The sequence below is a fragment of the Mycteria americana genome, chromosome 5 (genome assembly GCF_035582795.1).
Source record: "Mycteria americana isolate JAX WOST 10 ecotype Jacksonville Zoo and Gardens chromosome 5, USCA_MyAme_1.0, whole genome shotgun sequence".
NCBI lineage: Eukaryota > Metazoa > Chordata > Aves > Ciconiiformes > Ciconiidae > Mycteria > Mycteria americana.
The window spans coordinates 2827845-2841246 of record NC_134369.1 but is presented as its reverse complement, the minus strand read 5'-3'; the positions used below and the strand labels follow the sequence as shown (position 1 = coordinate 2841246).

Here is a 13402-nt window from a genome sequence, read left to right as displayed (position 1 = left end):
ACAACACTATCTAATTTCTCCTTAGCATGAAGAACTCTACAAGGCTTACTGAGACCTCAGTGTTCTCACATTACTGTTTTGAAACACAACCTTAAGTGGATCCAGCAGGCGTCAGCTGTAGACAAAGTGTAGAAACTCTGCTACAAAAAATAAAATAAATAATACAAACAAAAAATCCAGTCCAACTCAAAAAAAAAAAAGAAATAACAACACTCAAATCTTCTGTTATTTTTATTAAAGCTGCAGAGTCTTACTACACACAACAAATATTTTATCGATATAATCTAAGTTAATAAAATAGTTGAACAACTCTTTAGATTTATATTTGTATAGAAATGATCTGTGGAACATCTCATCTTGAAACAGCAGTGCCCAAAAACAACTATTCAGCAGGATTTTTTTAAAGAAGAGTTTGGGACTAGAGGATGCACTGTTCATTCTCAAAGGAAAAAAAAAAAATCCATGCAAAAATAACCCCCACCCTCTTCCTGCTTTCTCTCCTATCCATAGTGTAAGGCCGTATAGAATGACCACGTAAGTGATGGCCCTTTTCTTCCAGTATTCTTCCTCATGTCTACATTAGGAGCTGTCGTCTAAACTCAGTAACTAAAACAAGACAAAAAGAAAATTCAATTGCACAATCCTAGTCTGCAGGTGACAAAGCCATAACATCTCTTTACAGAAGTCCCTACTCTTTTTCCAGTTATGAGAATTCGTTATCGCGTTGTGTTTGTTCCCCAACTCTCGCCTACGTGGCTGATGTCAGTTATTGTCCGTACGCCTTTGTTAACAGAAGTCAGTCTATCTACTATTGCTTCGGTCTCCCTTCTTCACCTATATGTAGCTTAGATTCTACGTAGCACTGCCTGTAAAGGGCCGACTCCGTGGTTTTTTCCCCCCATTTTAGACAAAGCCCATAGCTCAAGTGATGATCTCCTCACTGCAGCTATGCATTGGTGTCACCCGTGAGATGTCTTTATTAGACTATGAGGCATGTCTTTGCTAGATCATTCCATTTATCTTAGTCCACTCGTAGATGTCCTGTTCGCATACTATGTCGGAGTTGATGAGGAGGTATCTGTCCCCAACACAGAAATGTTTCTGGCAGGCAGCACATTTGAAGCATTCAAGGTGATACACTTTGTCCTTCACCCGCATGGTCATCTCGTAAGCCCGGATTCGCTTGTCGCAGGAGGCGCAGAGGCCATCTTGGCCGAAGAGCCTAAAACAACAACAGCAGAGAAGTAAGCAGAGTTCCCTTGCTGGGGAGATGGGAAAAACCAAATCAAAACAAGAACACATCAGTGCCTTGATCCGTTAGTCATAGTATTGCCAAGTTAGACAGAGGTCACGTGGAAAGCTGCCGAGCAGAATTCTGAATTTTGCAATACCAAAAATTGAAGTAGAAAGTCCAAGGTCCTCACCTATTGTCAATATAATTGACTCGCCTGATCAATGACCTCATCTTGAATTGCTGAGCAGCTTCAGGAGGAGTAAAGGTTCCCCAGATCGTGGCATAAAGTTGTGCTGTGCTAATACTTCCACTTCTGTGATCGATAGAAATTACCTTTCCATTGATAAATTTTGCTATCTTCAGCTGTTGCTATTGTAGTTTACAGAAAGGAGCTGACACGAGCCATGGTCTAAGACTCCCCTGTCTCTTGTCGTTGCCTCCACATTGGAGATTCTTTCAAACCCAAACATTTCTATATCCATGAAGTCGCTCCTGCTGGGTTTTAGATGGATACATGCTAAGACCTTCTAGATACTTACGCTAGCCCAAACGATTTTATGATCTGGACCGCTCTTTAATCCACATTGAAAAACCCCGCTGAGATCATGACGGTATTGTCTATTAAAAGGAGCCTCTAAGGAATGCACTAGGTATGCATTCCCCTCACAGCATGCACTACCATTCACCCAGAGCACTGCGACATACTCCGCTATGTGTGAATGCCAGACGTTCATGCGGTCTGCTGGCTACAGAGTTTGTAAGTCAAATCATTAATAAATAAGCAGAAATATATACATTTTTTTTCTTACTTGTTCGAAGTATACACCTACTGAGTTTGACTTCTAAATTTCCATACTAATTCTGGAAAGAGTTTTTCCACCTCCTACACTTCTCTTACATATGCTGTGCCTGCTTCATATCACCTTCTGAACTGGAAAAAGAATGCCCACTAAATTAAGACAGATCTTTAAGGGGAAAAGACATAATTTCTTTAGTCTACCAGGAGATGTCAGTGTTTACTTCTGCCCAATGAAAGTAATACTAAGTTTACACAAAGGTTGCCAAATTTTTCATTAATGAGGGAATATCTTATATGTTGCATTATTAAAGAAATAAAAACGTTGAATTTCATTGCAAGAAAATACATTAATTGTATTGCCATTGTTGCTTCCATTTTAAGATGAAAAGTATTTGGAAAGTGTAACTAATGGGATCACTGCCGGACTGTTGTGTATGTGGAGTATTTACAAGCAGCCTCATTAGCAAAACTCAGTTCTTAGTTTCTGCTTAGCAAAATTCCCATCGGTAAAGCTCAGAGACACCGTAATTAGGAACTCCACTGAGATTTTGGTTTAGGTTTTATTGGCAGGTAAATTAGCCTTCAGTAAGGTAGCTGAAAAAATATCAAATACCACTATTCTCTTCCACAGACCTCCTGTAAGATTAGGGATCCATTAGAGGAAACGGTACACAACCAGCACAGCAAAGATCAATACACTTTAATGGTAATCAAGAATATAAAGATCCTTTATTATCAATTTTTGTGAAATATATTAATCTCAGTTTAATCCTTCCACTTTCAAATTTTGGCAAAGCAGAGAGGCAGAGAAATGTTAATGAAAATATCTGTACCGAGTGTATTTGTAAGATCTGATTCAGCAAAACGGGTAAATTCTTGACTATTTAGGACCGGGCTTAAGAACGCTAAAAATCCACTGGATCCAAAAATTAGTGCAATCAAACTTTCCTGTACTGGCTGTAGCTTTGCAACGAACATACAGCACATTGCGTCTTTCTGCTTGAAGTGTCCCAGATAACTTTACCGGCGATGCAGAAAAAGACAGGGATCAATCGCATAAACGGCAGTGGCTTCAGACACCACGCAGGTACGGCAGCCCTGCTGGCTAGTGGAATCAAGCATCTCTCCTATAGCTGATATTACTGCATCAGGAAAATGAATTGAATTCAGTTACCTTGGATACCGTGTTCTTAAATGAGAGAACTGCATGGTCTTTCATCCGTCGCCGATCTTGGCACCTGGTTTTATATACCTTTCAGCTCCAAGGCAATGCTTGGAGAAGCACAGAACTTCTTAAAACCATTCGGGGGAACGGGTTCATTGTCAGCTCAGGGGGAGCTTGCTGAAATTCATCACCTTTTCCCAATTTCTACTTGCCAGAATCCCACGCTGACACTGCGCGGTTCGCCTGGAGCTATCAGGTTATGTCTGTGCGGACTGACGGATGCCAACAACCCCAAAGTCCCAGGAGTTCTTACTATATTCTTCACATTTTCAAATAATTCTCTTTAGTCCACAACATGTAGCAGTGCTTTCATTTTCATTCAAAAATGCTTTTTTTTCCCCCGCAAGCTTTTTAAGATTTACCTATAAACAACTGTAAGTGACCCAATCAACACAGATAACCTCTGGATTTACCTATAACTTACTGAAGAACCCCAGCAGTACCATAAAGCGTCTGTGCATGAACCCCCAAAATATACGGGCCCATGAGCTTGCAAACGGTGCTGCGTTACAACTGCGACTGCCGTCAGGCTTTACGTTTAAGAGTACTCACAAATGAATTCTTTATGGATCTCTGCTCACTAGCTGTACTAATGACATGACAAAGCAAAGCTGGGATGGTAGGAAGAAGGGGAGCGAGGGTAGGAGGAGTGGGTTGTGTACCTGAGATAGTCCCTTCTGCAGAGCTTTCTGCCCAGTTTGTAATACAACCGTCTCCCCACTTCCCCCAGCCTGCACCCGCACAGGTCGCAGCTGAGGCAGTCTTCGTGCCAGTACTGATCGATGGCTTTCAGGAAATAGCGGTCCCCGATGTTCTGCTGGCAACCGCCGCATGTCAGCAGCGACGGGGGAATTTGGAGGACTTCATCCACTGGCTCCCTGAGGGAATGAAAGAATCATTGGAGAAGGAAACTGTACTCTGAAAGCATCCACATGAGAAGAAGGAGAAGGAGAAACAAAACACAAGATTGGTCAAGTTAGAACAGGCATTGCATCCTCATTTTTTCTCCCAGTGGAGTAAATGATTTATCCACTTTTGACATCAGAGGGAGCAGGACTTCACTCTTCTTTTGGTTTTTTTTAAAAAAAGAACAGCTTAAAATGTAAAGAGTTAATAAGAGTATGCAAAAATTTGCTTACCTTTTTTTTTATTTTTCTTTAAAGAATAATGCATAAACCTGACGATCTATGTACCACCCATGTGTGTTCATTACTGTAAAGGCATCTACTACTTTACTAGGACATCGGTGTCTGTGTAGATACATCATTTTTCTTCTGCAGGACAGAACATGAATTGCTCAGTCATGTGTCTCAAGCCATGCAGTTCTTATCACAGAAATACCTTTCCTATAACATGATTCTTCCATAATTAAAGATTGCACTTTTTCAAAAGTACAATCAAAAAGCTGCCTGGATCCACCATTTCACAGAAATGCTGGTTATTCTGTGCGGACTGACGGATGCCAACAACCCCAAAGTCCCAGGAGTTCTTACTATATTCTTCACGTTTTCAAATAATTCTGGTTTGTCCACAACACATAGCAATGCTTTCATTTCCATTAAAAAATGCCTTTTTTTTTTCCAACAAGATTTTTAAGGCTTACCTATAAACAACTGTAAGTGACCCAATCGACACAGATAACCTCTGCATTTACCTGTAACTTACTGAAGAACCCCAGCAGTACCATAAAGCGTCTGTGCATTAACCCAAAAATATATAAGCCCCTATTATAAACCTGAGCTTGCAAGCTTTGACTGTTAGTGCTGCTGGAAGCAAAGGGAATTTCTGTCTCACCAAGGGCTAAAGGACTAGAAAAGGCACCTGAGGGATTTTACATGCTGTCAACTTTTTGTTGGGAAATGTAAATTTGAAGACTAACTCTGGGGATGTCATTTCTCTGAACAGCGTGAAATGAATAAATACAACAGATGAGACTGTTGCCCAACTGGTTTAAGTTTTGCTGCTGTTTTTAATAGAGCCAGAATTTGACCTGATATTACTGCAGGACTTCTTTTTTTCCTTAGGCTAAGGACATGAATCCCCTGGGATGGGTCTATGCCAACACAGCTCAAACAGTTATTTGGGATTTACACATCCCTGCGTGAAAAGAGGCACAAATCTTTATTGCGATACTAGCACTGACTATTCATGCACGGTATTTTTTTCCCTTTTTAAAAAGCTCTGAAACCTAGGATGGTTCTGGTAATACCTGCGGATAAAGCAAGAATTTTCTTCAAAGCTACTTTCTTAAGGAATTCTCTTCTTTGCCTTTTTGTGTAATTTTACAAGTTCTGCCAAAAAAAAAAAAGAACAGCAAAAAAAATTAAAAGAAAGGCACTTGAGCTCAGTCCTGCAAGGTTTGCAGGGAGCTGGGGCTGCTGCTGAGGGCCTCATCCAAACCCCAGGGAAGCCAATAAAAAACCCTATTGGATCAATCCTTTAAGCACTCGCTTAATTTTAAACCTGTGGCTAGCGGCAAGGAAGGCGCACGTTTGCACATTTATGCTTTGCTGGATGATGACCGAGGTGCTGGTGGAGTGGAGCCTCAAATTTTTTCATACGTTATTGGGTTCTCGCTCTAGCAGAGTCCCTCAATGCTTCGTTTCTGTCGCTGGTCTGTCCTCCCTTAGGCTGGAGGGGGCAGAGGAGACCTACACTGATGGAGAAGGATCAGGCTGCTCCCAGTTTCCAGCAGGCAACAGGAAAAAATTATATTACTACTGCTTATTTACTGGGTCAGCGGTTTTCTGGGCAAAAATTACTTTCTTCAGCAGGGAGAAACGACCACTGGTCAAGAAATTCTGTGCTGAGAAAGTGATCCTGCAGTTTTTATTTAGGCAAGCTGAGCCCTTAGCTATTATCTGATTATATTCTGTTCTGGTTTTCACTCTTCTAAGTTTAAACTGCTGTGCCCTGAAAGTTGTGTCGTAACATCCCTCTCCTATGAGCTCTCCGTCCTGTGAGTTTTCATTAAAATCAGGGGGAACTCTGTATGTGATTAGGCCCTAGTTTTTCCAAGTTTATTCTTTCAGGCCCCATACTCCCTTTCCTAACGTGTGCGCTCCGCTCTGACAAGTTCTGAGAGCCTTCCAATAGAAGGAAACGCACATTATTATCCTTTATTATCCTTTATTGGAAACTTCAGACGTACCCCAAAATATTTCATCTTACGGGCGTTCAGGAATCACAAGCCAGGGCTCTCTGAAAGCCCTGAACTCCGGAACAGCCTGGCGGATGTTTACGCAGAACAGAACTGCTGGTTTATGCATTAGCTTTTTGATGTCCATAGATTTCTAAGCTGGCACTAAAGTCACTGGAACACAAGGTTTGTAAATAACTAAAGATTACTGAAACTTTGTAGTTGAAACCTGGACATCATCTACCTAAGAGCTTGGATTATCGTTTCTTAAAAACCATTATAAAATAAGAGAAAATGTAAGACACAAAATATCAGAAGTGACACGGAATGAATTGATTTAATCCCCCAAAGAAACAGTTCCCATGTGTTCACTCTGGGCTTCAAGCGATGGCATTTTTAGTATCTCACAGGAAACAAGCCACAAATGACTCAGGTTTACTAAGAGCAATGTTTTAAGCATTATCTGAAAATGGAGATTTTATAATTTTTTTTTCCTTCTCTCTTATCATGATTCCAGACAAGCATAACTGCAGTTATTAGCATGTACAGGGCTGAAATGACTCCGGTTTTACGCCGAGTTACCGTGCCTCTCGCCAGCGGGATGCCTGTGTGGGCAGGAGGGATGGGACGGCTGCGGAGCACAGCCCGAGAGCCTGGACCGGGACACGGGAGCCGGTCCCTTCCCCGAGTGGGAAACCCAGGGAAGGGAAATTCTCATCTTCTACATCCCGTCAGTCAAGTCTTTCTACATGCCCTTTGCAGAACACCCTGCCCCCACCAAAGCAGTTTATACAAGCTCTTAGAGAAAGTTGCATTATGAAAATGTGGAAGTTGGGCACCCACTGATAACAGCTCTGACCTTTCGCTATAATCGGCTACGGCGAGCTGGGCAGATCAAAGATGGGGCAGAGAGGGTCCCTCCGCACGAAAAGCACCTTCAGATTTGGCAAGCGTGATGCTCTCCCTCGCCCTCAGCCGTTCCCAGCGCCCCTGCGGCGGAGGAGCGGGTGGCCAGTGCCCTGCCCGGGGGGCATCGCCGCCTCCCTGCCCCCGCAGGCTGCTCCGGGCTGCCCTTTCCCAGAACTTGGGGGGCTCTCGCCAGCCTCCACCCCCGCCAGCCCCCCACGGGGCCGGGGCCGCCGCCCGCAGCAGGGGAGGCGCGGGGCCGGGGCAGCCCGGCCGCCGGTGCTCGGTGCCCGCTGCCCCCGCTGCGGCGCGGCGCGGCTCGGCGCGGCCGGGCTTGGGGGAAAGGAGCGGCGGGGGCCGCTGCCGAGCCCCCTCCCCGCCGCCGGGAAGGGGTGCGCCGGGCACACAATGCCGGTAGCGGCGGAGCCGGTCGAGTGGCTCCGGTGGGGAGGATGAGTGGCCCTCGGAAGGCTGACGGGGAGAGAGGGGTGGCGGGGAGCCGGGGAGAAAAAGAGGCCACTTACTCGGAAGGATCGAGGCTTTTCCTCTCGATGGCCGATGACATTGGCAGGGATTGTTCCTTTGTAGCGTGCCTGTGGTGGGATCTGCCCCCGCTGCCCCCGCAAAGGCTGTCTGCTCTCGAAGCCTTTTCACCAGCTGAGTTCCCCCTCCGCCCCCCAATGACATTCACAGGATTTCCTCCTGCAACACCAGAGAGAGAGAGAGAGAGAGAGAGAGAGAGAAATATGGGCTGGGGCTGGGGCTGCCGCCGGGCTCCGGCCCCGCAGGGCTGCCCCGCAGGCTCTAACCTCCCATCCCCGCCGCGCTCCTCCTGCGCGCCCGCCGGCGGGGCAGCTCCCGCGGCCGCGGCTGCGGCTCCGGCGGCGGGGGGGAAGCGGCTGCCTCGGCTGCCACCGCTGCCTCAGCCCGGAGCTCCCCGGGCTCCGCTCAGGCTTTCTGCCCGGGCAGCTCTGAACATGCTCCGGAGCCGGGCGGGGATGCTGCAAGCGGGGAGGTCAGCATCGCTAGTATTATTATTATTACTCCGTGGCTCAGCCCCGGCTCTCTGGTTTCATTTCCTTTTTCCTGATCACGATTCAAATACAATAGAAGGAAATCACACTTAAAGAGACAGCTGCCCATTTCTTAACTGGACTCCTGGGGATTTAGCAATACAAACAGCAGCATCACGACTCGCTGGGTTTCTTAAAGAGACAGAGCTGGGGCTCCCCAGAGCCGGGGCTGGGAGCTGACGGTGCATTTTCACGGTACAAGGGCATTCAACAGCACTTTCGGGGTGCTCAGGTAGGTAGGCAACCTGCAAAGGATCCCAAGGGCTGGAAGAAAATAAGTGCCGGGTTCCGTATGCCAGCTGCTCCTCAGCTCCGCACAGGACCAAAGCGACGGTCACCGTCCCTCTCCCTCTCCTCCTCTGACATATATAGCCACATGCCCACACGCACGCATATTTTTGTACGGTACTTTGAGACCCACAGGTAAAGAACCTAAGTATTGTTTTTCTACCTAGGATTCAAATTGGTCAACCAAATTGTGGCTCATTTATAGCCCCTAGTGAACATTTACGGGTGCCTGCTTCGAGACATCCCCTAGTCCTTGGCAAGCAATATAACAAATTTATATCTTGACACCGTTTGATGTTAATGAGCTATAAAAGCCGGAGAGTACGAAGTATCGATCTGTAATTAATCACAGAGAAGCTAAAGATGGGAAAGGCTTGCCTGAATCTCTCGATTTCCCCTCCCACCCTTCCTCCTCTCCATCAGCACAGCACATCCCGGAAAGGACTGATTTACAGTGCCGGAGTGAGAACTATTACAGCAATCCGAGCATTTCCCAGCCTCTGTGGCATTAGATACTGGCTGTTGCTGGAGGCAGAGTTCTGGATGAGATGAACTGCTTGCCCTGTTAATTCCTTTAAAAACAGGAAGAAAGTATCTGTAATAAAGCACTAGTGAATAGTAGTAGAAATACTTCACTTCTGTATTAATTCCCAGAAGAGAAATGTATTTGATGTCTATTTTTATGAGTACGTTCTAATTTTTTCAGCTTTTTGGCAGCTAGGGATATAATGTCTGCAATACATTAATGAGCGCGATTCAGAGATGAGTAATGTCAGCAGAAGGACTGTTATTCATTTCAAGGGGCTTTGAACCAAGCTCTCACAATACTTTAGAGCCATCACTGGTCATTAGAACGCATCTTTCGTATTCTTTAAAAACATTATCTCCGATGTATTTTAAGCTATTACAGTATGACAGTCACTCTTATTTCTGTTAAAGGAAAAGGCTCGTTTCTTAGGTTTTCGCAGACAGGACTAAATTATATGATGACTCTTTCATTTCTTATGTATTTACACTGTGATCGGAAAAGTAAAATGTAAACCTTTCGGGAAGACTGTATAATTAAACTATTGCAAGACACTCCCCCCCCCCCCCCCCCCCCCAAAAAATCTGCTAGGAACTCTATTATATTGACTTAAAAAACCACAAACTGTATTTAAAGGTGGATCAAAAACATGCATAATGACTTCAAACATGTTAAAAAAAAAGACATGTCTATGAGCTTGGTTTCTCCTGGCTCTGTGTCTCGAGGTTTAATAAAGGATAAATTCTGAGTCAAAATTTCCCTGATGATTGGGGTATTCATATTCCGAATAGCTCCTGATAGAATAATGTGAACAATTCCATAATGCCAGGTAAATTTTCTGGTTTCAGGTGACAGAGTTGTGCATACACTACAGACAGACTGGCATGCTGCCTCCCTTCTATTTATTTTTCCAAAATTCACAGGAAATTAATAACTTTTAAGACCTCTGTCCCTTTGTCTATCTAAAAAAGATCAGCTGGTTCAAAAGTTTTGGTGAGGGACAAAACCATTGACATTGGCACATAAGGAATTACTGAATTCCTTAGAAAAACAACATAAAAAAGAGGACCTATAATACACAGTGGCCAGTGATTATTGGAAAATACAATTTTTAAGCTTTTGCAATGCCTGTATTCCTTGCTTTGGCCAGACCACCCCAGGTCTAGCAGATAACCTCCCTGAAGCTAATGAGATATTTCTCATATTCATCGTTGAGTACACGCATTGCTGGACAGACCGAGAACGCTCTCTGCTTTGCAAGATCAATCCCTTAACCTGCAGAAAGCTTTTTGGCATACAACCAGTGGAACAGCATGCAATAAAGAAGCTGAAGAGGACAGAAAAAGGCAGATGTTTAAGCACAGCACTTGCGATAGTGCTGGGATCGCTCCGTGTTCTTGCAGACGCCACCTGGCTCCTCGTCTAAAAAGAATTGTAATCAAAACCGCAAGATTATTTCTTGTTTTCTCTCTTTCCTATGAAGGAGAGATGCTAGGCAAAGTCGTGAGCTAAGAAAAGTGAAAAGAAGCAGTCAGCTTGCTGGTACGTAACTTCATAAATGTGTTGCTCCACCATGCTTAATGGGACGGTGCTCGAACTCGATCTGCGTAGACAAAGAGTAATCAGAAAATGCGGTGTGAGGATTAAAGTTGTCAGGGTAGCTTGAACAGACCGCACAACAAAGGCACCAGGCAACACCATGCATCAGGTTGGGTTTCAAACTAAACCAAAGCATGGCTTTGCAGGAGCTAGTGGGGCCGAAGGCAAACAGAAGCTGCCCAGCAGCAGTGTCCTGGCCTGGTGGGGGTCTGCCAGACTGCTGGGGGGTGTTTTGCCCCCGTGGCATTTCTGGAAGCACCTTGTCCTCGCATTTCTCTGCTGGTGTTTAGTGCCAGTTCCCACTGGATTTGCAGCGAAAAGCCCAGCAAGAAGGTCCTCAGCACGCTAACCCAGAGTTGCATCTTCTAATACCTTTGAGGAATAAAGACATATACTTTTTTGGGACAATTCAGTTTTCACTTAGTGGGTTTACGTATAATAAACTCTTGCTCTGGACAGTGAAATTCGGCATTTCCAGCTGAGGACTCTTGTGTCCCACCGGAACAGATGACCAGTAATCAAGAGCAACTTCTTTTTTTCACCTTGAGCAAGTCCCTTAATACCTCTTTGCCTCAATTTTCCCATCTGCAAATGTTTACTTCCCTCAGCAGAATTGGCTGTTGATTTACTTTTGCCTCCCGCTGAATAACGTTCCCAAAGACAAAGCGTTATTCAGCGCTAGAATTGGTGGTGCCGACATTTCCTGCACAGGGACAAAAAGACTAGCACTATTTTTAGTGAGGGCTTTTCTTTCCATTGTCCCTTTCTCTCTGAAGCTGTATTTTCCAGTGCTTTTTTGTGCGGCTTTTTTTGTGTTCGTTGATTGAAAATCCTGAGGGATGAGTTTTGGTTTCAATTAACTTTTATTAATAAAGACCATGCTACAGACTAATTCTGGGAGCATGGCTGAGATCAGATACGCTGTTAGTAACTGCATTTAGCCTTCAGTGCTTGGAATAACGTGCTGTGAATAAGTCGGCTGGACTTTTCTAGATATTTCTCAATAAGAACATTTGATGTAAAACTGCGTCGTTTCTATGAGTGGTGTCATCTGAAGAAATAGCTCAACGTGCCTGTTTCCAAAGAAATATCCTCTCTTGGACTCAGTGAGTATTTCCAACTTGGTTTTGGAAGGCCACAGGATCATCATCATCATCATCACCACTCAGTCTCAGGTTGCTCCTACCTTTATTTCTTTAGTATATCCCAGCTTTATTCCCCCTAGAGCTTATGGACACTATTGAACTATTTCAGGTCACCCTCATTTAGAGAAAACTGTGTTCAGTAAGATTAACTTTGCTGCCCTTAATAGCCAGTAATGCTGGTTGCCTAAAATGCAGTTTATGAAGACTGAAGTCTCTGCATAGGTACAAGAATTAAATCTCAGTGACGGTGGCCTAGATTTTCTGTTAACGCTTTCCGTGGGATAGAAAAGTCAAGACCATGAGTAAAGGTGAGTGATTAACATGAAAGGTGGCAAAGAGGAATAAGGATTTCTGTCATTTGGGCTACGTTCTGCCACTGACCCACCATTTGATGTTGGAATGATCACTGCTCCACTCCATTCCTCAGTTTACCTATTTGCAAATGGAAGAATCCTCCTCCTTCCCACCGCACGCTGGACTGAAGCTTTGACACGCCAGCCCTTTGGATGACGCCCTAAAGAAACGGAAAGTTTGGGTTGGTTTGGGTTTTTTGAGCACAGCTTTGACACTGCAGAACAAGTTGGGATCTTGGTCTCTGTTAAAGAACACAGAATACTTGAGGAGGACTATAAACCAGCTGCTGCTAAGGACATTTGACTATGCCGCTGGAGAATCAATGCCATCTCAATGGTTACTCATCCCACCGCTACGTAATATTAATGGTATGAAAGGCATCACATAATTCAAAGAAAAAAATCTGTGTCTATTGCCTTTTCATGGATCTGGAAATGTCATTTTTAGCCAGTAATTTCTGCTATGGTCTGTGCAGTCTCCACAAGTGCTGATTTGGGTGGGGTTTTTTTTCATATTGAAGACTCCACATCATTATCCTAGCTAGCATATTTGCTAACTTTCCTGGGGACAGAAGCGGTGATAGCAAGGATAAGGAGTTTTCCTTGAGTGATGACCACATGCTCTAACTTGAATGTACTTTGGAGGCTTTTGGTAAAGTGTGATTCAGAGGACTTAAAGACTCCTGACAAAGGATGCACTTCTCTTTTTGGGGGTTAACCTTTCCTTTCAACTGGAAGAAAACAAACCAGAACAATAAAAACCACACTCAGGGTGAGGTTTGCCCTGGGACTGTGAGGTCCAGACGTCAGATAAGAAGCCTGGCACATAAAGAAGTTTGAGCAGTTACAAAGTTTTGTTCTGTTTCGCCTTATTTTCTTCAACAAGCAACAAAGATGAAAAAAAACCCAAACCACCAAGTCGGTGTTTATAGCTGAGAGATATCTTCGACTGCAGGTCACACCACAGATGATGAAAAGTAAGTTACAGGCAGTCAGATGAAGGGATTTTTCACTGCAAAAATGTGAAAGGTTCCCCCTCCCCATTTCCTCTCTCTTCTTTTATTGATTTCTCTTGCTCCCATCAAACCCTTGCTGCCTTACACACAAGCCAGATC

At 44.4% G+C, this 13402-nt stretch overlaps 2 protein-coding genes across 2 annotated transcripts in view; both read right to left on the bottom strand.

The window, feature by feature from the left end:
* Window positions 1-13402, bottom strand: part of CD59 (CD59 molecule (CD59 blood group)) — a 266459-nt gene that overhangs the window by 47300 nt on the left and 205757 nt on the right. The window lies entirely within an intron of this gene.
* Window positions 219-8411, bottom strand: LMO2 (LIM domain only 2). Its single transcript, XM_075501957.1, has 4 exons — window positions 8113-8411; window positions 7828-8005; window positions 3921-4136; window positions 219-1222 (listed from the first exon to the last, which is right to left on the bottom strand). The coding sequence occupies exons 1-4, from the start codon at window positions 8117-8119 to the stop codon at window positions 1003-1005; spliced, it is 621 nt and encodes a 206-aa protein (XP_075358072.1). The 5' UTR covers window positions 8120-8411; the 3' UTR covers window positions 219-1002.

What these genes read in the sequence shown, in the direction of transcription:
- LMO2 (XM_075501957.1), bottom strand. An exon ending in AAAAGCCTCGATCCTTCCGA is followed by an intron (nt 4,137 to 7,827) that starts GTAAGTGGCCTC and finishes TCATTCCCTCAG; the next exon opens with GGAGCCAGTGGATGAAGTCC. An exon ending in TGCAGAAGGGACTATCTCAG is followed by an intron (nt 1,223 to 3,920) that starts GTACACAACCCA and finishes TTGTTGTTTTAG; the next exon opens with GCTCTTCGGCCAAGATGGCC.